Source organism: Juglans regia, chromosome 2, assembly GCF_001411555.2.
Source record: "Juglans regia cultivar Chandler chromosome 2, Walnut 2.0, whole genome shotgun sequence".
NCBI lineage: Eukaryota > Viridiplantae > Streptophyta > Magnoliopsida > Fagales > Juglandaceae > Juglans > Juglans regia.
In genome coordinates, this window is record NC_049902.1 from 35,525,845 (window position 1) to 35,545,839 (window position 19,995).

The window sequence follows — 19,995 nt, forward strand, 5'->3', positions numbered from 1 at the left end:
TTTACAGCCATCTAAATATTCTCACGGAATTGGTGCACTGCTTTTTCAAAAGGCTTCGCTCGCACTATAAGGGAACAAACCACCCAGCACTCTCTCCATGTCAAATTCTCAAACTTTACTCTTCTAATCTTCAATGGGTAGTCGTAAACAGCTCGAAGTTCATACAGGCGATCAAACTCCACACAAATGGTGTATCTTAGGAGAAGAGGTCTTCAAGAGATTCATCTTCCAAGGCAGCCCGACAGTGCACAAGGTTTTCAATGAAGGGTCACTTTTCAGTCCACTCTTGTTCGGGAAGTTCTTTGATCCTTCAGATGCTTTCCCTCTCTGGGAGTTTGAGTCAGATAACTTGTTATCTAATCTCCGGAGTTCTGGCCGAAGCACTGTCGATTGGTTTCAGACAGATCATGAATATGTACTAAAAGCAGAACTTCCAGGTAAGAGACCTAAAGTTTTCTGTTCAATTTCATCTGATTCTGCTATTTAAATTACAAACTTAATGTTCATTAACCAAGGGAACAGCAACTAGGAAGTTGTCAGACTGCAAGATATAGACCCAAGGAGTAGAGGCATTATTCTTTAACTCGAAGGTAAATCTTCTGGTACAGGGGGACCCTAATATCGAAAACATGCATAGAATCTTGGTTCCAAGCTTAAAGAATGAGAAAATAATATGTTAAGTACCTCGTGGATGATCATGAGTTGGGGATAAGGCCAAAACTCCTTATGTATGTTTAATCTAATTAAGAAAAACTGCATGCTTTAACAAGGGCAGTGTAATAAAGTGCAGTGACATTAGTTATGTGTTAAAACAGGAGTTGGGAATAATGTTCAAGTGTTCGTTGATAAAGGGAAGGTTGTTGAAATTAGTGGGCAGTGGAGGCAGCAAGGAGATCAGTCCAAGGCAAAGAACTGGAGAAGTGAGAATTGGTGGGAATATGGGTATGTTCGGAGGCTTGAGCTGCCAGAAGATGCGGATTGGAGGAAAATAGAGGCATACGTGAATAATGACATACTCCTGGAAATTAGAATTCCCATGAACCTTTTGGATGGTGATCCTCAAGGAAATGTAGCTGCCAATGATTCTGAAGTTGGTGTGTAAATTAAAGCAAACTGCTTTAACAACTTTTCATGCAATCTAGATAACATGATCTAACTTCTTCCTCTATATATACACAGATCATATATACCAAACCTCTTAATATTTATCAAATCAAGACAGGGAATTAGAATTTAAAATGCCTGGAAGATGAGGAGAGCAAACACTAATAAGATAGATGGATGGAGAGACATCATATTTTGTATGAAGTAACTCAACTCCTAGTTGTAAGTAGACGCACATCTCGTTTTGAGACATGAAAATTGTTAATTTACATGGGAGGACTTTGGGCCATGCTAGCTAGCTAATTGGCTCCTCGAAGCAAATTAAGTCACAATTCATTGATCTTTATTATTTTGGAGGTAAGTATTTCATTTATCTTCTCTAGATATAGCTGGCTGCTGAACTAGTGTTCAAAGCCCAAATCCGTTTCATATATAATGTTTTTCCATTGCTTCACTAATTACAAATACTCGAGGAACGTACAACTATATAGGAAATTACTGTCAGCTGGAGGGGCCTGTTCCAAAATTTGAAGCTCCCATCCAAAACAGACTGGATGCAACATTTTAATTCCAAAGCTGCAAAATATAGGCTGCCCAAAATTTATAATTTAGTGACAGATGATCAGAGAAGTCATTTCTTCTACGTATGTATCGTTTCAATAGATAAAAGGAAGCAATAGTATCAATAAGATTTAAGAAAAGTTTACGCAAATGTAACACAATCAATAGAATAGGGAAGAATATAAATGAAAGAGATGGCTCACTTTGAGGGGAGCACCTCCAAAGAGAAAATAGACCAAGGAAAAAGTAGGGTTTTTATTTATTAGATTTCAGATGTCATTACATGAGGTAGTTCCTTGTTACCATATACTACTGTTTTACCTTTACTAGGCCCTGGGCTGAGCCATTAACACAATAAAGTAAATAAAAAACAAGACATAAAATACCCAGGTCTGGCTACTACGAACCCAGCCCCATACAAGACCCACTCAACTTAATAAAAGAGACTTACGGCCCACAAGATGGCCCATGACCCTTCTTAGACTAAAGACATGGAAAGTAAACTGAAGTAAACAATTGAACTAGTTGACTCAAGTGAAGTCCTTCCACGCATGAGAAGCTTCTGGCTTTCCTCCCCAATCACATTTCCCCTTCGTGCCACTGTGCAAACCCTAGATCGTCTTCCTTCACATCCCACACCCAAGCTTGTTACACTGCCCCTCCCTTTAAAACACCTTGCCCACAAGTTGGGGAAATGTACTATTTAGCCGTGAATAGGGCTCCCACGTTGCTTCTTCTTTGGAATGCCCCTGCCACTTCACCAATAATTCCACTCGAGCTTGGTTACCAGCCTTTACCATTCAACAATTCAGTACAGTTTCAGGCTCAAGGCGAAGGATTCCATGGTTGTCGACGGGAGGTAGCACTGGCATCACAGTAACATTGTCTCCCACCCTCTTCTTTAACAGTGAAATGTGGAATGTCGGATGGATCCGAGATCCTTCTTGTAGATTTATATGATAAGCCACATCTCCTATTTTTTGTAAACTTGGAAGGGTTCGAAAAACCTAAGGGATATTTAAGGCTTCTGTGATGCACCATTGATCTTTGTTTGTAAGGTTGTAATTTTAGGAAGATTGAATCACCAATTTCTAATGATTGCTCATTTCTTTTTAGATCTATATATCTTTTCATCCGATTTTGTACCTTTTGTAGGTTTTCTTTCAACAGCTTGGATATGTGATCATGGGTTTTCAAATTGCTCTTCACTACTTTCAGCCTTGCAGTGTCTAATACTGCTTCAAATGGTGTGAACCTAGTAGATAGATGTGTAGTTGTGTTGTGCCACCATTCTGCTAGTGGTAACCATAGGACCCAGTCACTTGGATGATCCCCACTAAAACACCTTAAGTAGTTTTCAAGGGTTTTATTCACAGCATCTGATTAGCCATCCATTTGAGGGTGATAGGTCGTGGTTAGAGACATTTGTACCCCTATAAAGTGAATAACTCCTGCCAAAAGCCACATGTAAATGTGTTGTCCCTGTCTGAGACAATAGATAGAGGCAGCCCATGCAATTTGAAAATATGTTTGAGGAAGAGTTCTGCTATGTCTTTAGCAATATATGGGTGTTTAAGGGAAACAAAGTGGCTAAACTTGGAAGTTTGTCCACCACCACCCAAATACTATTAAACCCCCTTGACTTGGGTAAGCCCTCTATGAAGTCCACTGTGATGTGAGTCCATGGTTGCGAGGGTATGAGAAGAGGTTGTAACAGCCCACTTGGCTTAGTGTTGTCTATCTTAACTCTTTGGCACATGCCACAACTTCGTATGAACCCCCTCAAGTCATTCTTTAAGCTAGGCCAGTAAAAGTCCTTATTAGCTCACTGTAGTGACTTATCATACCCTAAGTGTCCTCCCCACGGGTTGTTGTGGATGAGCTCTAAGACCCTGGTCTTGAATTCCCCATCATTAGGGATGTACAATCTACCCTTATATAGCAACAGTTCATTCCTCATGTCATAATCTAAACTTAGTGCTCATTCTCTTAACATCTTGATCATCCCTTATCATTTCTCATCCTTAGTGTAGGTAGCTTTCAAATCATCCACCCATTCTATAGATGGAAATGAAATCAGCATTAGGGCCCCCTCTTCCTTCCTTGATAGAGCATCTACCACCTTATTCTCGGACCCCTTTTTATATTATACAACAACGTCATACCCAAGCAACTTAGAGACCCATTTTTGCTTCATAAGAGTCCCAATCTTTTGGTTCCAATAAATGTTTTAAACTTTGTTGGTCAATTTTGACCACAAAGGCTTGCCCCCAAAAGGTATAGTCTCCATTTAGTGATGGCTGAAACCACTGCATACAGTTCATTCTCGTAGGTGGATAGAGTTAGTGACTTCCCCTTCAAGGCTTGGATGTAGAATGCTATGGGTCTGCCTTATTGCATTAATACAGCCCCAACAACGTGTCCTGATGCATCACACTCAATGGTGAAAGGCATTGAGAAGTTTGGGAGAGCCAACACTAGGGTTAAGTTATTGTCTCTTTCAATTGGTGAAAAGCCACCTTAGCCTCCTCACTCCACGCAAAACTATCTTTTTTTAACATTCTGGTCAAGGGTGTTGATATCCCTCCATAGCCTTTAATAAACCTGTGGTAATACTGCGTTAGGCCCAGAAATCCCTGTAAGGCTTTTAAGGAACTCGGGAGCGGCCATTCTTTCATTGCCTGAAGCTTTTTAGGATCTGCTTGGACTCCTCCAACTAAGATTAGATGCCCCAAATAGGCTATTTCACTGCATCCAAAATATCATTTGGACTATTTAGCATATAACCTGTGCTGCCTTAGAATCTGTAGGGCTTTTTGCAAATGAATTTCATGCTCACCGGCTATTTTACTGTAAATCAAAATGTCATCAAAGAAAACTAAAATGAAATAGCCATTAGGGTCCCCTATTCCTTCCTTGATAGAGCATCTACCACCCTATTCTCGGACCCCTTTTTATATTATACAACAACGTCATACCCAAGCAACTTAGAGACCCATTTTTGCTTCATAAGAGTCACAATCTTTTGGTTCCAATAAATATTTTAAACTTTGCTGGTCAATTTTGACCACAAAGGCTTGCCCCCAAAAGGTATAGTCTCCATTTAGTGATGGCTGAAACCACTGCATACAGTTCATTCTCGTAGGTGGATAGAGTTAGTGACTTCCCCTTCAAGGCTTGGATGTAGAATGCTATGGGTCTGCCTTATTGCATTAATACAGCCCCAACAACGTGTCCTGATGCATCACACTCAATGGTGAAAGGCATTGAGAAGTTTGGGAGAGCCAACACTAGGGTTAAGTTATTGTCTCTTTCAATTGGTGAAAAGCCACCTTAGCCTCCTCACTCCACACAAAACTATCTTTTTTTAACATTCTGGTCAAGGGTGTTGATATCCCTCCATAGCCTTTAATAAACCTGTGGTAATACCGCGTTAGGCCCAGAAATCCCTGTAAGGCTTTTAAGGAACTCGGGAGCGGCCATTCTTTCATTGCCTGAAACTTTTTAGGATCTGCTTGGACTCCTCCAACTAAGATTAGATGCCCCAAATAGGCTATTTCACTGCATCCAAAATAACATTTGGACTATTTAGCATATAACCTGTGCTGCCTTAGAATCTGTAGGGCTTTTTGCAAATGAATTTCATGCTCACCGGCTATTTTACTGTAAATCAAAATGTCATCAAAGAAAACTAAAATGAACTTTCTCAAGTGAGGGCGAAATACCTAATTCATTAGGCTTTGGAATGTGGAGGGAGCATTAGTTAACCCAAACAACGTCACTAGGAACTCATAGTATCCCTTATGAGTCTTAAACGCTGTCTTGAGTACATCTTCCGGTTTAACTCAAAGTTTGTGGTAATCGGATCTCAAATCCAGCTTAGAGAAAATAGTGACCCCATACAACTCATCCATCAATTCTTCCACCACGGATATGGGAAACTTATCTTTAATGGTGACATTATTTTGCCCCTCTATAATCCACACGTAGCCTCCAAGTCTCATCCGCCTTTTTAACCAACAGCACGGGTGATGAGTACGGGCTTTGATTCGGTTGTATGACTCCCAATGATAGGAGTTCCTGCACAATCCTCTCTATCTCATCTTTTTGGTAGTAGGGGTAACGGTAAGGCCTCATGGATATGGGTCTAGTGTTGGGAATTAGGTTAATTGTGTGGTCATGGTTCCTTTGTGGGGGGCAGCCCTTGGGGTTCAGGAAAGACATCTGTGTATTGTTGTAAGAGTAAAGCTACATCAATTCCAGCCTTGTGCTCACAGTTTGGTTCCCCTTGCAGCATTGATAGGATGATTTTCTTCTTTTCTAGCCCATGAAATTTGTTTATTGAACCTCTTCAATTAATTGAGTAGCAACAAGACCTCTGATTTCTACAATTTTTTATCCATAAGAAAACCTCATTGAGAGTTCTTCAAAGTTCCACAAAATGGACCACAAACCCCTTAGCAATTGTACTCCTAGTACCATATCACAACCTACTAGAACTAGGACCCTCAAATCCACAGTGAATATTGTCCTTTGAATTTTCAGTTTGATCCCGCTACAACTCCCTTCACTAGGAATCCCTTCTCCATTGGCTACCCTTACGTTTACTTGGTTAGCTTGGTTAAGGGGTAGTTAAGCCTTACTACTAACAACTGGATCCAAAAAATTGTGAGTTGAACCCGAATATATCAAAATGGTTACCCAAAGTGCTCCAAGTTTTCCTTTAACTCTTATGGTTTTGGGGTTGAGAGACCCTGTTAAGGCATGCAGTGAAATTTCAAGGTTTTGTTCTGGCAGTATTGCTTCAATAACTACTGCTTCTTCTTCTTTCTCTCTCAACTCTTCTCCTTGCTTCTCCCACCCACCATTATTCAGCATCACCTCTTTAAAAAGATATAGCTTTGGGCTTTGGCATCTATGCCCAGGAACCCATTTAGTATCATAATAATAACACAGGTCTTTGTCCCTCCTCTTCTTCATTTGAACTTGGCTAATTTTCTGGATAGGTAGAGATGGTTTTGGGTTGGTTTAAGTTTTCTTCCTGTATTTTTGCTAAGCTATAGGCAGATGTGAGGTTGTTTGAGTTACACATTCTAGCAGGCAGCCTGATCTCATCCCGTAACTCACTCAAAAGACAACTTAGTTTGTAATTATCTGACAATCCCTTTAATCTGTTCGACAAGGTTTCAAACGTTGCTTTATACTCCTCCACAGTGCTAGTTTGTCTCAGTCTAGTAAGAGCCTCCATGGGGTCACCGTATGCATTGAGACTAAACCTCACCAATAAGGCTTTAATAAAATATTCTCAATCATGGATCTGTCCACTTTCTTCTAGATATTGGAACCAAATGAGGGCTTGTCCCTCCATGTCGAGGCTAGCCTCAATCTGTGTTGAGGTAATGTATTGTGAAAATTGAAAAACTGATGGACTTTGTATACCCAACTTGCAGGGTCCTTACCATGAAAAACTGGAAAGTCTAATCTCACAGTTTTAGCATGTACCTCACCCATATCGTGTTGTTGTTGTTGCTGTCGTTGCTGTTGGTGGGGATAGACAACGACATCACAGTTCTGCACATCATTTGAGTACTCACCATTGCTGCCATCTGGGTTCTTTTTCTACAACTCCACTGTTAAAGCTGCAAGTTGCAGGACTATTGTCTTATTTTGTCTTTTCAATGCTAACATCTCAGTTTCTAGAGTTTGATACTGTGATTCCAGCTTTTGCTGCTATGAGTCAATAGACTTTTTTAGGGCATTGAGCCCATCCTGCAGTTGATTTAATCTTGTACCCTCTGCCATTTTTTTTTTTATATAAAGATAACAAAGAGACTTGTGTCTCTTTGATACCACTTTTGTAACACAATCAATGGAACAGAGAAGAATGGAAATGAAAGACATGGCTTACTTTGAGGGGAGCACATTAACACAATAAAGTAAATAACGAAACAAGACATAAAATACCTAGGTCTGGCTACTACGAGCCCAGTCCCATACAAGACCCACCCAACTTAATAAAAGAGACTTACGACCCACAAGATGGCCTACGACCCTTCTTAAACTAAAGACATGGAAAGTAAATTGAAGTAAACGGTTGAACTAGTTGACTCAAGTGAAGTCCTTCCATGCGTGGGAAGCTTCTGGCTTTCCTCCCTTATCTCATTTCCCCTTCGTGCCATTATGCAAACCCTAGATCGTCTTCCTTCACAGCCCACGCCCAAGCTTGTTACAACAAACGAGGATGTTGTACCGCCATAGATTAAGGGGTTCTCTTCCTCCCTAATTTCCTCTTGATTCTTTCCTTCCCATCCATCAGACCTTGTTTAACTCTTTGAAGACCATCGGGCTTGTTTACTGGTTTTGGTTGTAATGGATAATATTTACGAACAAGAGATGGGTCAGGCAGATCCCTTCGAACTCTCAAGAGAAATTTGAGTGAAATTTGGCCCATTTCTCGAGGGTTCTAGATGCACGTTGAAAGAGGTCAATAGAATGAGAAAAACTTAAAATAGGTCGGGTGTTCCTTTCTCTTTTACACCAGGCAATAAAAATACAACACGTGGTGGACTTATTGAAGTTACGGTAGGTGTACATCCATTCTCCCATCTCACTTTTTCATTTTTCCTTTTTTATTCTCCATTCTCTCTTTCCTCTTCCCCCAAAGCCCTCCCTCGAACCCAATTTCTCATCAGCATCTCTCAACAGTTGATAAATTAGAGTGGCAATTGTCGAATATAAGGGCCGGTGGAAATAAGAAAGCAAAAATCAAACTCAAGATCTTTTCTTAGTAGCCAAAGAGAAATAGATCCCACATTTTCTCAACATCCAAACAACATTACATTTTCTTATCATCCAAACAAAAATATATTTTCTCAACATCCAAATATAAATTTGATTAGAATTTAGATTTGGGTATGATCTATAAAACTAAGATAGCATTCTCCATTAAAAAGTAAAATTAAGAAAGAGAACACAAATTACAAAAAACATTAAATTCGGAATTGTAAACGTAAAAATAGAACCAGAAAGAAGAAAGAAATCGGATAAAAAAAAAAGGGGAGAAGCAAACCACAATAATCTAAAGATGATTATTCCTCCATAGTCACATAAAGAGTATATAAAGAGTACAGCTACTCCTTTTAGAGGGTGAGAGAGAGAATTAAAAAAGAAATAGAAAAAGTGGTCTTAAAGAGCAGAAATCTCTCCCTGCAGTTGGCGTCTTTCTCACTTTTTCCTCTCAACTTTCTTGGCAATATCTTATCCATCAAGAATGCCCTTAATTGTATTCTGCTTTTTAGTGAGAGAGTATTTTAGTGTAAGAGATAGCATGGAGAGAAAGAGAGATCAACGAGTGATGGGGAGGAGGGGAGAGAGAGAGAGAGGGTTGAGAATGGGTTCGGGGTGAGGGAAAAAGATCAAACAGCTGTAAAAAAAAAAAACAATTTACCTGTATGTAAGTGTATATTGTAATTTGTTATGTCTCTTACATGGCAGCTTGTGATTTGCTAGTGTAAAACAAAGACAAACACCCGATCGCATTCCAAGCCCAAAATATAATTTTCTTTTTAATTTTTCTTCCACCCGCTTCTTTCTCATTGGGTAAAAATGTCTCGTTTATATTCGTAACCCATCTCAACCCACCTCAACTCATATCATCTCATCATTACAACTTTCTCAAATTTCCACACAAAATATAATAAACAATTTAATTTTTTTAAATTTTAAAACAACTTTTTCAAATTTTCACATAAAATATAATAAATAATTCAATTTTTATTCTACTATTCATAAACCATCTCAAACCATCTCAACTCATCTCTGAATCCAAACCACTCGCTAGTTGATTAGAAAAGATATATTCACAAACTTCCTTATTGAAACATTCAAGTGATATATCATTTAATTGTTAGCATGGTCTTCCTTTATATAACAGAGTACGTCAATCTCCTTCTAAAAAAAGAAATTGTCAAAGAAAATATTAATACTATTTTGTAAAGTATGGGTGCAGGCCGTGCCAGACTTGCCAGTTGCTCTTATGATCTCCTAAATTAAAAAATAAATGAGACGTAAGGACAGGACTAGAGTACAACACAGTGGTCAATCGCTGGCTCTAAAAAGCATCAAGATATATTCCACACCTGAAAACGTGCCATGTGCATATATATATATATATATAGTCTTGGGTTCTAAGATCCCATTATGTATATTAAAGATTCGAGTGACCAGCTTACAAATTCTCTTCTGTTCCTTTATTTTTATTCATTGAGTTGAAAGTCACAACAATAGAAAGAGACTTCCAAACTACTTAATTCAATGACACTCCTGCCTCCTAAATGTTATTATTTATGTGGTTTTCCATACAATTTGTGACAAAAATCATCGGATCTCAGCTTGACTAATATCCATTTTACATTGCCAACGTACATATAAGTTACAAGATTAATTATCCTAATTAATAAGCCAACTTGCTTAATTAGAAGATTTCAATTGATTAAGCCTCTATAGTTTTACAATGCCAATCATTAATTTTTTACTCATCTACGACACGAATCCAACTTAATACAATCCGAAACCAGCAAAAAAAAAAAAGATTACCAGCCTTAATCTTCTAGACACGACTTGTATTGTCTCTTTTGCAAATATAAAAGTAACAATCCTCTTTAACAAAAAAATAATGTTACCTATTCTTATATTTTTATTTATAATTTTATTTACAAGACTTATTTTATTAATTAGGTTTCTTTTAAAATTCAAATTCATATAAAAAAATACATGTGATTTATAAAAAAAAAAAAAAAATGTTTAGAAGTTGCAGGCTGACATTATTTTTTAGTGACTTGTTGACTATGCCCATCCGATGACATCTCTACAATAATATTTATATATATATATATATATATTTAAATAGTCAAAAGATAACGCGTTGTATATATGATATAGATCAAGATGATTGGCTAAACCAATTAAATTATTTAATTAGAAAAGTTTTCAGTTGATTGGACCAGCCGATTATATCTCTATAAATTATAACATAACTTGCAATTGCATACTCCGATCGAATGTAAATACTATAGTGGTTGCAGGCTGACATTATTTTTGGTGATTAGTTGACTCGGTCTCAGTATCCATATATCTAAGTTCAGATCAAATCTATTATAAGTTGTACCATTTTTTTTTTAGTATTTTAATGCGTCCGAAGATGTCAAGGAAAAGGGTATGTTGTGCTTATATATATGAAATTTTTTTCTCATCAACCACTATTCACCACTCCACATCTCGCATCTTATGAAAAACATCCCTACACCTTATGAAAAAATTATAGGTGTAAGGTGTGAGAGCGAATAATAACTGATACATAACATTTATATATATATATATATATAAACACATACACACAAAAGACGCAAACTTTCATCGTCTTTACGAGAAGTCATAAATAAGCGCGCACTTACGTTGCTTGTGGAGGCAGCAAGTTGATCAGTTGGAGCAGTACTTAAGCCCAATGCCATGCATTTTAATTAATTCCTATCACTTATAATGTATATAATTTTATTGAATGCGACCAAGTTGCAGTAAAAGTCCCATACGTACGTACGTAGACCCTTTGAATATTTTCATATCTATATATATATATATATATATAAATATATTACACATGCAATCGCAATGTGCAGATCAGTGAAATAGAGTCACAGCTTGCATGCACCAACATTGATTAATTGCCAGCTCTGATCTCCTTTCAGCTCATGTTTCTGATTAGCTATCAGAAAAGGCAAGCTATGAACATCAAGATTGACAGAAAGGATTACGCGGTCTTTATTCTCTTTGGTAAAGAAGGATCAGTGATTCAGTACTTGTTGCTTTAGCTGGAGACTCATATAGTAATATATATATATATATATATATATATATATGAAATTATATTTTTAGTGGAAGTATTAGCTCAACAAGTTTGGCATAAGCTCTTTTGAGAGAGAGAGAGAGAGAGAGAGAGTCAATTTGAGCATGGGTAAAGAAGAAGTTTCCAAAAAGGATAAGTGAAAAAGACATTAGATTGCAGCTGAGCACCAAGAACTGAATAGAAATACCAACAACTAGTACCCTCCGAGATGGATGTTTTTAAACTTTCTAACAAGTCTGTTACCTCACCAAGAGAATGGCATGAAGGGTGTCAGTGCGAACGTAAAGGTGAAAATTCTTGACTCCCATCCAACGCAAGAGAAAATTATTGTTTGATTCTAAGCAGGTGGGGAACTTTAGAGAACCTTTTTATGAATCTATTACACAAAATTTGTCTAATATTTATGGTATGGCCAAAGTGGTAGGTTGGTACTCCATGAATGGCTCTGGCTCTTTCCAGACATGCTTAACTTGCTCGTAAGAATCCGTTTTGATACAGAGGTGAGATGAAATATCTCATCTCATTTCATTTCATCTAATCTAATTTCAATTAATAAGTTCATTACTATTCACAAATCATCTCATCTCATATCATAATTACAGAAATCATCTCACATCATCTAATCATTATCAAATTTTCACACAAAATATAATAAACAATTCAACTTTTTCAAATCTTAAAATAATAATAATAATAATAAATAATATTCTAATAATATTTTATTAAACTCATTTAAAATCATCTCATCTATTCTCATGTCAATATCTAAACAACTCTGATTAAGGTTTTGTACAAAGTTAGCCATGGATTTAGGTAAAAGGAACCTAATTGCCTCTTACGATAAAAGAAGCTAATGCCACAAAAAGGCAAATCATGTCCGGATGAAAACAACTGAACAGTATGAAATAATAAATATGAATTAGATAAGGGCCATTTGGGAATTACATTATTCTAACGAATCTGTCTGTCTCACATGCTACCGCCTGATCCCATTTCAAAATATTCAAATCCCAATGTCATTGAAAGGAAATCAAACCATCAACACCAAGCACCTAATCTAAACCTGAGAAAGATTCAAGCTTTTTCATTATTTAATAGTTTCTTACATATTGATTTTGGTATTAGAATATTATTAACCATTAGTTTAGTTCCTTTCTTGATCACCCATTTTCCTGCTCGTTCAAGCAACGGCTCTGATACACTGTTAGCTTTCATTGCAATCCATGGTCCCACTCTGAACCTCTCTGTTTTATGCTTAAAAATGGCCAACAAGAACCAAAACGAGCCTCCATTTCCCAACAACAACCTCACAACCACAAAGCCTCCTTCAAATGTAAGTTTTGATTTACTCTTTCATATCTTATAGTCATATTTCCAAAACCTGGGTTCAAGCTTCTCGAATTTTTCATTAATGGGTTGCTTTTGTTTTTCTCTTTTGGGTTAGACTTTCATTCTTAGAATTTCTATTTGGTGGAATTTCTTGTGGGTTTTTCAGAAGAGGTACGTTGGTGATGAGAAAATGGTTGGGACGGCAAACAATGGGAGGAGCAGGCAAGCGTTTTCGGTCGTGAATGGAGGGCAAGATCTCGGCCCGAACAGTGCTCCGGCTAGCAATGCAGGTTCAGAGTGTGGAGGGATTGAGTTGACCAGAGAGGAAGTTGAAGCACTGTTGAATGAGAAACCAAAAAGGAAGGATAGATTCAATCTTAAGGTAGGGGGGATTTTAGCATTGAGGTTGCCTTGTTAAAAAAATGTTTCCTTTCTCCTCTCTCTCTCTCTCTCTCTATCTCTACTAACTGCTATTCTTTTATTGGATTTTGAACCTTGTTGCATCAAATTTATTTCTTTTTGAATTGTTGGATTTCTAGGAAAGATGTGATAACATGGTGGAGTACATTAAGAGGCTCAAATTATGCATCAAATGGTTCCAAGAGCTTGAAGGACACTACATATTTGAGCAAGAGAAGCTGCTGAACGCGTTGGAGTCAGCCAAGCAAAAATGTGATGAAATGGGTATACGATTGATTTCTTTTGTTTCATTGATTTCTATTTTAATTTTCTTAATGACGTAAATAGATAAATTTGTTTGATTTTAGAGGTACTGATGAAAAACAAGGAAGAAGAACTGAATTCAATTATCTTGGAGCTAAGAAAGAGTTACGCTTCTTTACAAGATAAATTTATGAAGGAAGAATTGGATAAGTTGGTAAGTACAGCCGAAATGCTATAGTCATGAAGTTCTTGTTTGAATGAGTGTTGTTTATAAGCTATAAAATGTTTTGAATTCAAAAATCAGGCTGCAATGGATTCTCTTACAAAAGAGAAAGAGGCTAGACTTAATTTTGAGAGGACACAAGCTTCTCTTTCGGAAGAGCTTGCCAGAGCTCAACGAGAGCTTTTAAGTGCTAATCAGAAGGTAAAACAGAAAATGTTTTTCTGACCTTGTCCTTCCCCTTTTAGTTATGTTTATTGAAGTACTGTTATAAATGTTTGCGTTTGGGTTTGCTGAATTATGCAGATATCGTCGCTTAATGATATGTACAGACGCTTACAGGATTACAACACAAGCTTACAGCAGTACAATGGTAAACTGCACACGGACCTTTCTACAGTTGAGGATGAGCTAAAGCGTGTAGAGAAAGACAAGGCTACTATAGTTGAAAACCTCAGCATGTTAAGGGGTCAACTTACTTTGTCCAGAGTGAGATTCTTTTTCCTGCGGACAATTATCCATTGCATAAGGCATATATCTTCTTTTCGTTTGATGAACAATGACTTATGTAAGAGTACATGGCTGGTAAGTCATGAGATTGCCAAAGAACTTGGTGTGACAATTGTTTAACCAAGGAAATGGTGCATTCTTTTGTGAAAGAACCAACTTAACACTACTGATAGATTGCGTGTGTTGAAATTTTTTAGAAACCTCATAGAAAACTAGGCTCCTATCCAAAGTATCCCTTTATCAGACTAGTGCAAGATTGGGAAGTGGAATTGGTCTCTACGCTTCTCAGCCTACTTTATTCCACTTAGGTTTAGAAAACATTGGGATTATAAAACGGGATGAATCATTAAAGAAGAGAAAAGTATGAAGTCAAATCTTTTTATCAAATGTTACACCCTGCAGCTAGACCTTCCTTTCCTTGGAAAATTATAAATTTATATGACAGAATAAGTCCCCCGTAAGAGTGTCATTCCGTGAAGAGTGTCATTCTGTGTATGGACGATAGCATTAGGGAAGATCTTAACTACGTATGAACGACAACATTAGGAGGCATAAATGGTGATGGGCTAGTGTTATATGTGCAAGAAGAGGAGAGAAACTCCTGATCATTTGTTGTCTCATTGTAAGGTGGCTAGGGCCTTGTGGGTCTCAATATTCTGGCCTCTTGAGATTGAGTAGGTGATGCCTCAAAGGGCAGTGGGGTTATTGGATGCTCAGAGAGGTAAAATGGAATGCAACTCCCCCGTAGAGGCCTGGAGGATGAGTCATTTGTACTTAATGCGGAGCATTTGGAAGGAATGTGACACTCACAACTTAGAAGATTGCAAAGGATGCTATTAGAGTTAAAAACCTCTATGCGCAATTGCGAAAGAATGCTCACAACAATTTTCACTTTTCTTCTTTTGTAGTTATTTTTTACTTGATTTCTCCTTCTTTGCTTTAATTAGGTGTTTTCCTTTGTATACTCCGTGTGTACTTAGGTTGCACCCTAGCTACTTTTAATGAAATTTGGTATCTTTACTTTTATGTATATAAAAAAGGTCACAATAGTTCAAGCTGCTAGGATGTAGACCCACAATGCTCATCAAGATCACAAATATACTGACAATATTAGTGGTTTTATGAAAGCTTGTTTTAGGAAAAATTTTGAAAATATTTGGAAGTTATCTGTGTTATTTTCTGATTGAGATTGTTGTAAATATAACAAATATGTGGGGGAAACTTTTGCATAGAAAATATGGTAGATTGTTTTTTATATGAAAAGGTTTTACTTTGGAATGTGTAGGTAAAATAAATGAGCAAGTCACCTCAATAATTTTAGGTTGAAGAGTGAAATTTCTCATTCCTTGTTACTTCTATTGTTATTTTTATGGTTGCTTTTATAATTTTATTATGAAAAGGAATTTGATGTTTATAGGCTTCTCAAGATGAGGCTATAAAGCAAAAGGATGCTTTGGTGAATGAGGTTGCTTTTCTTAGGGTGGAGCTACACCAAGTGAGAGATGATCGTGATCGCTTGCTGTCACAAGTGCAGATTTTAACAACTGATGCCACGAAATATAAAGAGTCTACAGAAAAATATAGTGCCGAGTTGGACATCCTGACAACAAAAGTGAATCAATTAGAGGTTGATCTTCCTGTTTCAGTAACATCATTCGTTTTATTGTTTTATTAATATCTTAGGGCTTTACTCTTAAAAAGAAAAGGTTGTGAGACGTAGGGTTCCTTTTACAGATGACGTGTTCATCACAAAATAACCAAATAGTGGTACTGAAGAACCAGCTATCTACTGCAGAGGAGAAACTGCAGGTAATGATATAAAGTCGAGCAAACATTTGTTGTCATGGGAATTTTATTGTGTTAGGAATATGTGCCATATCGTTATTGGATATTAAGGCATGAACCATTTGATCTTGTTGGTAGATTTATAAGTATGACCAAATTTTCTCTCTTTCTAGGTTTCTGATTCATCTGCAGTTGAGACAAGAACTGAATTTGAAGGGCAAAAGAAACTCATAAATGAATTACAAAATCGCCTGGCAGATGCAGAATTCAAGCTTGTGGAAGGAGAGATGCTACGTAAAAAATTACATAATACCATATTGGTAATGTTCTTTCGCAACAATCTTTATATTAGCAGGAATATGTATGTCTTACTAAACTACTTATGTTGTAGGAACTAAAAGGGAACATTCGAGTATTCTGCAGAGTGCGGCCTATTTTGCCTGATGATGGTATTACCACAGAAGGAAAGGTCCTCTCTTATCCCACATCAGTAGAAGCGCTTGGACGGGGAATTGATGTGGTGCAAAATGGTACATTCTTTGGAGGAGAAATATTGGACTATTTGTTTTTTCTCCACATAATATTGATTACTTGAAATATTCAAATCAGGTCTTGAAAATTAAGAACTCATGTAAGTATATATTGTAATCAGGGCAAAAGCATTCCTTCACATTTGACAAAGTTTTTATGCCTGAAACAAGACAAGATGATATTTTTGTTGAAATCTCACAGCTCGTACAAAGTGCTCTCGATGGTTATAAGGTGATTTATGAAGCTCCATCTCGTTTAATGTTGAAGTCAAAATTTGTGTACTTATATAAAGAATAGTATCTTAAATTGAATCAGTCGTAATAATTTAAACTTTAAGTTGGATAGTCAACTATGGAAAAGCATTGTGGTTCTCAGTAAAGTGTTGTTTGTGTCTGATTAGAATTTTGGGAGTTAACAAGCAACAAGGTCACTAAAAATACTTCAACATCCCGCCAATTCTGTTATACTTACAGAACTTTACTCATAAAATTCAGAAGCGGGTCTTAAAATTGGAACTTTATTAGTCAGTGATTAGTAGTTAGAATTTTTTTAAACATGCATCTCTTTGAATTCCAGTCTACTTTGCTAGTATAATGTACACTAGATATAATTTTCACCATATTTGCCTTAAGAAATAGTTGGTGCTTTTGTGTTTCAGGTTTGCATTTTTGCCTATGGTCAAACAGGTTCTGGCAAAACTTATACTATGATGGGTAGGCCAGGACATCTTGAGCAAAAAGGTCTGATACCCCGTTCACTGGAACAAATATTTCAAACTAGGCAATCTCTTCAACCTCAAGGTTGGAAATATGAAATGCAGGTGAGTAAGAATAGTTTTTCATTTGCAGAATAACTGAATGTATTCTTATGCGTTATTATTGAAAATTTGACTTTCAGAAATACATGTAGGTATCAATGTTGGAAATATATAATGAAACGATTCGTGATTTGTTATCAACAAATCGATCGTCTTCAACAGAAAATTCTGTTTCTGCAAAGCAATATGCAATTAAACATGATGCAAATGGAAACACGCACGTCTCTGATCTTACAATTGTGGATGTCCGAAGTGCGAAAGAGGTTTCATTCCTTCTAGATCATGCTGCACAGAGCAGGTAACCATTCATAACATGCATTCCAAGCTTGATTTTCAATTGTGAAATTTGTTTCTGCTTCAGAAATTATATTTTGTTTTATAGTTTTATTAGGGATGGCTATTCAATCTAATTGTAAGGTTCTGGGTTTTGTTCCATTTTGTATATTTGTATGGATCCATATATATGTTTAGCATTTGAATTCCCTTAGTGGTATAAACATTTGTTAGATGTGATCCAATTTCATATAGTAAATGTTGTTTAAACGATACATGTAAACTACAATGCAATATTTTGATATTGTGTTCTTCTTTCACTAATTTTTGTCCCAAAGTTCCCTATACTTCAATTAAAGGGTTTGTTGTCAAAAATATTTTACTTGTATCCTTTTAGGTCTGTAGGCAAGACCCAGATGAATGAGCAATCATCGAGAAGTCATTTTGTTTTCACCCTCAGAATATTCGGTGTTAATGAGGTACAGACATTTACCTGCTTCGTGTAACCTCCACTAGTATGTATTGCTCACGAAAAGAAGAGAGGAAGAAGAAGCAAAATCCACTAGTATATCTCATATGTCTCTCTTCTGTTTCTCAGATATTGTCTTTATTGAAACTTATTTTTATTAACTTCCACTCAATGTACTAGAGTACTGAGCAACAAGTACAAGGAGTCTTGAATCTTATTGATCTTGCTGGGAGTGAGCGCCTTTCTAAGAGTGGATCAACAGGGGACCGATTGAAAGAAACTCAAGTATTAATGCAAACTATTCTGATTGTTGTTTCTTTTAGATTTTGATCATGTAGTTTCAATGAATCAATTGCTTCTTTTATGCATCTGGAACAGGCAATCAATAAAAGTTTATCATCCCTAAGTGATGTTATATTTGCCTTGGCAAAGAAGGAGGACCACATACCCTTTAGGAACTCGAAGCTTACATATCTTCTTCAGGTAATTTATTTAAAGAATAATGAAGTCAATCTAGTTTCTATTATTGAGGTTCTCTTTAATACCCTAGTTTCACTATGGATGACCTGGAGTGTCTCTCTTCATATGATAGAAGAAATTCAAGGATTATCCTTGAAAATGTGAGGAAGAAAAACAAAAAATGCTTTGGCAGTTTAGTGTTGTGTCTTTTTTATGAACAACATTTTGTGCTTTATTGACTTCGCTTCTTTCTAGTCATGGCAACATATGTGTGAATTATCATCACAATTGGTCACTAAATGGAGAATTGCTAGTTGGATTTTGTAAGTCAAGTCCAGGTGGTTGAGATGAAAGTTGGGATCTAAATAGTTGCCCAATTTAGCCATTCCATGGACCAGAAGTATACTTGTATTAGAATGATATCATTGTCTTCGCTAGTTTTATGTGATCAGGACAAAGAGCAAGCTAATCACTACATCTGATGAATTTGACTTTTATTGTTTCTCTTTCAAGCGACTCTTTGTTGGAAAGAATGGCAACGAATATGTTACCATTTTGAAAGAGGAATTTCAACCTTTGTTTTAAGGACAATTTCAACGTTTGTATCTTTGTTTTAAGGCAAAGAAACAGACTATGGAAACGTTTGGATTCAAAGATGAGTTGAGATGGATTGTAAAAAATAGTAAGATGAGTTGTGAATAGTAATGAGATTTGTGAGTTGAAGTTACTGAATAGTAATGAATAGTAGTGAGATGAGTTGAGATGAGCTGTGAATACAAACGTCTCCTATGTTGCCTAAATACTGTTTTCTTGGTATTGGTTGGATATGATCAACGTAGATCGATGTTCTAATCCTGTTTAATCACTGGTGAACCCAGCCTTGTTTAGGTGGGGACTCAAAGACATTGATGTTTGTAAACATCTCTCCGGATCCCTCCTCAGCGGGCGAGTCACTTTGCTCACTTCGTTTTGCAGCCCGGGTAAATGCTTGTGAGATTGGGACTCCTCGACGTCAAACCAACATGCGGCCTTCAGATTCACGCTTAAGCTATGGCTGATTTTTTTTGATAGATTAATGATTCTTTTTCTATTCTAGGCACCTAAGTTTTCTGTATCAATGATAAAAGTATCAAAGAGATGCATAATCCTGATGTAGGGTTTATTTGTATAGATAAGAAAATATTGAGTTTGTATTAATTTAAGAGAATAAATTTATGATTTCTAATTATGCTAAGACTGGTTTTAGCTGATATTCCCTCCTTTCATTGGCCAAGCAATAGCCCGATCGAGCGATCAAGACCCAGAAGCTCAATTACTCCCTTCAGTACAGCTATAGGATTTCCTCCTCGACTGACTACCTGTACTAGATGCCA

At 36.7% G+C, this 19,995-nt stretch overlaps 2 protein-coding genes across 2 annotated transcripts; both read left to right on the plus strand.

The window, feature by feature from the left end:
• The first annotated feature begins 1 nt into the window (after position 1).
• Positions 2 to 1,156, plus strand: LOC109014371 (21.7 kDa class VI heat shock protein-like). The gene is made up of 2 exons (XM_018996817.2): positions 2 to 437; positions 816 to 1,156. Exons 1-2 carry the CDS (start codon positions 134 to 136, stop codon positions 1,100 to 1,102), a joined length of 591 nt encoding a protein of 196 aa, XP_018852362.1. The 5' UTR covers positions 2 to 133; the 3' UTR covers positions 1,103 to 1,156.
• Positions 1,157 to 12,631: 11,475 nt separating this feature from the next.
• LOC109014381 (kinesin-like protein KIN-14N) lies at positions 12,632 to 19,793 on the plus strand. Its single transcript, XM_035687893.1, has 17 exons — positions 12,632 to 12,899; positions 13,062 to 13,277; positions 13,435 to 13,579; positions 13,663 to 13,772; positions 13,863 to 13,982; positions 14,085 to 14,267; positions 15,706 to 15,915; positions 16,023 to 16,097; positions 16,247 to 16,393; positions 16,465 to 16,603; positions 16,726 to 16,835; positions 17,263 to 17,424; positions 17,514 to 17,719; positions 18,092 to 18,173; positions 18,344 to 18,448; positions 18,542 to 18,646; positions 19,501 to 19,793. Exons 1-17 carry the CDS (start codon positions 12,828 to 12,830, stop codon positions 19,678 to 19,680), a joined length of 2,367 nt encoding a protein of 788 aa, XP_035543786.1. The 5' UTR covers positions 12,632 to 12,827; the 3' UTR covers positions 19,681 to 19,793.
• Positions 19,794 to 19,995: the final 202 nt, after the last annotated feature.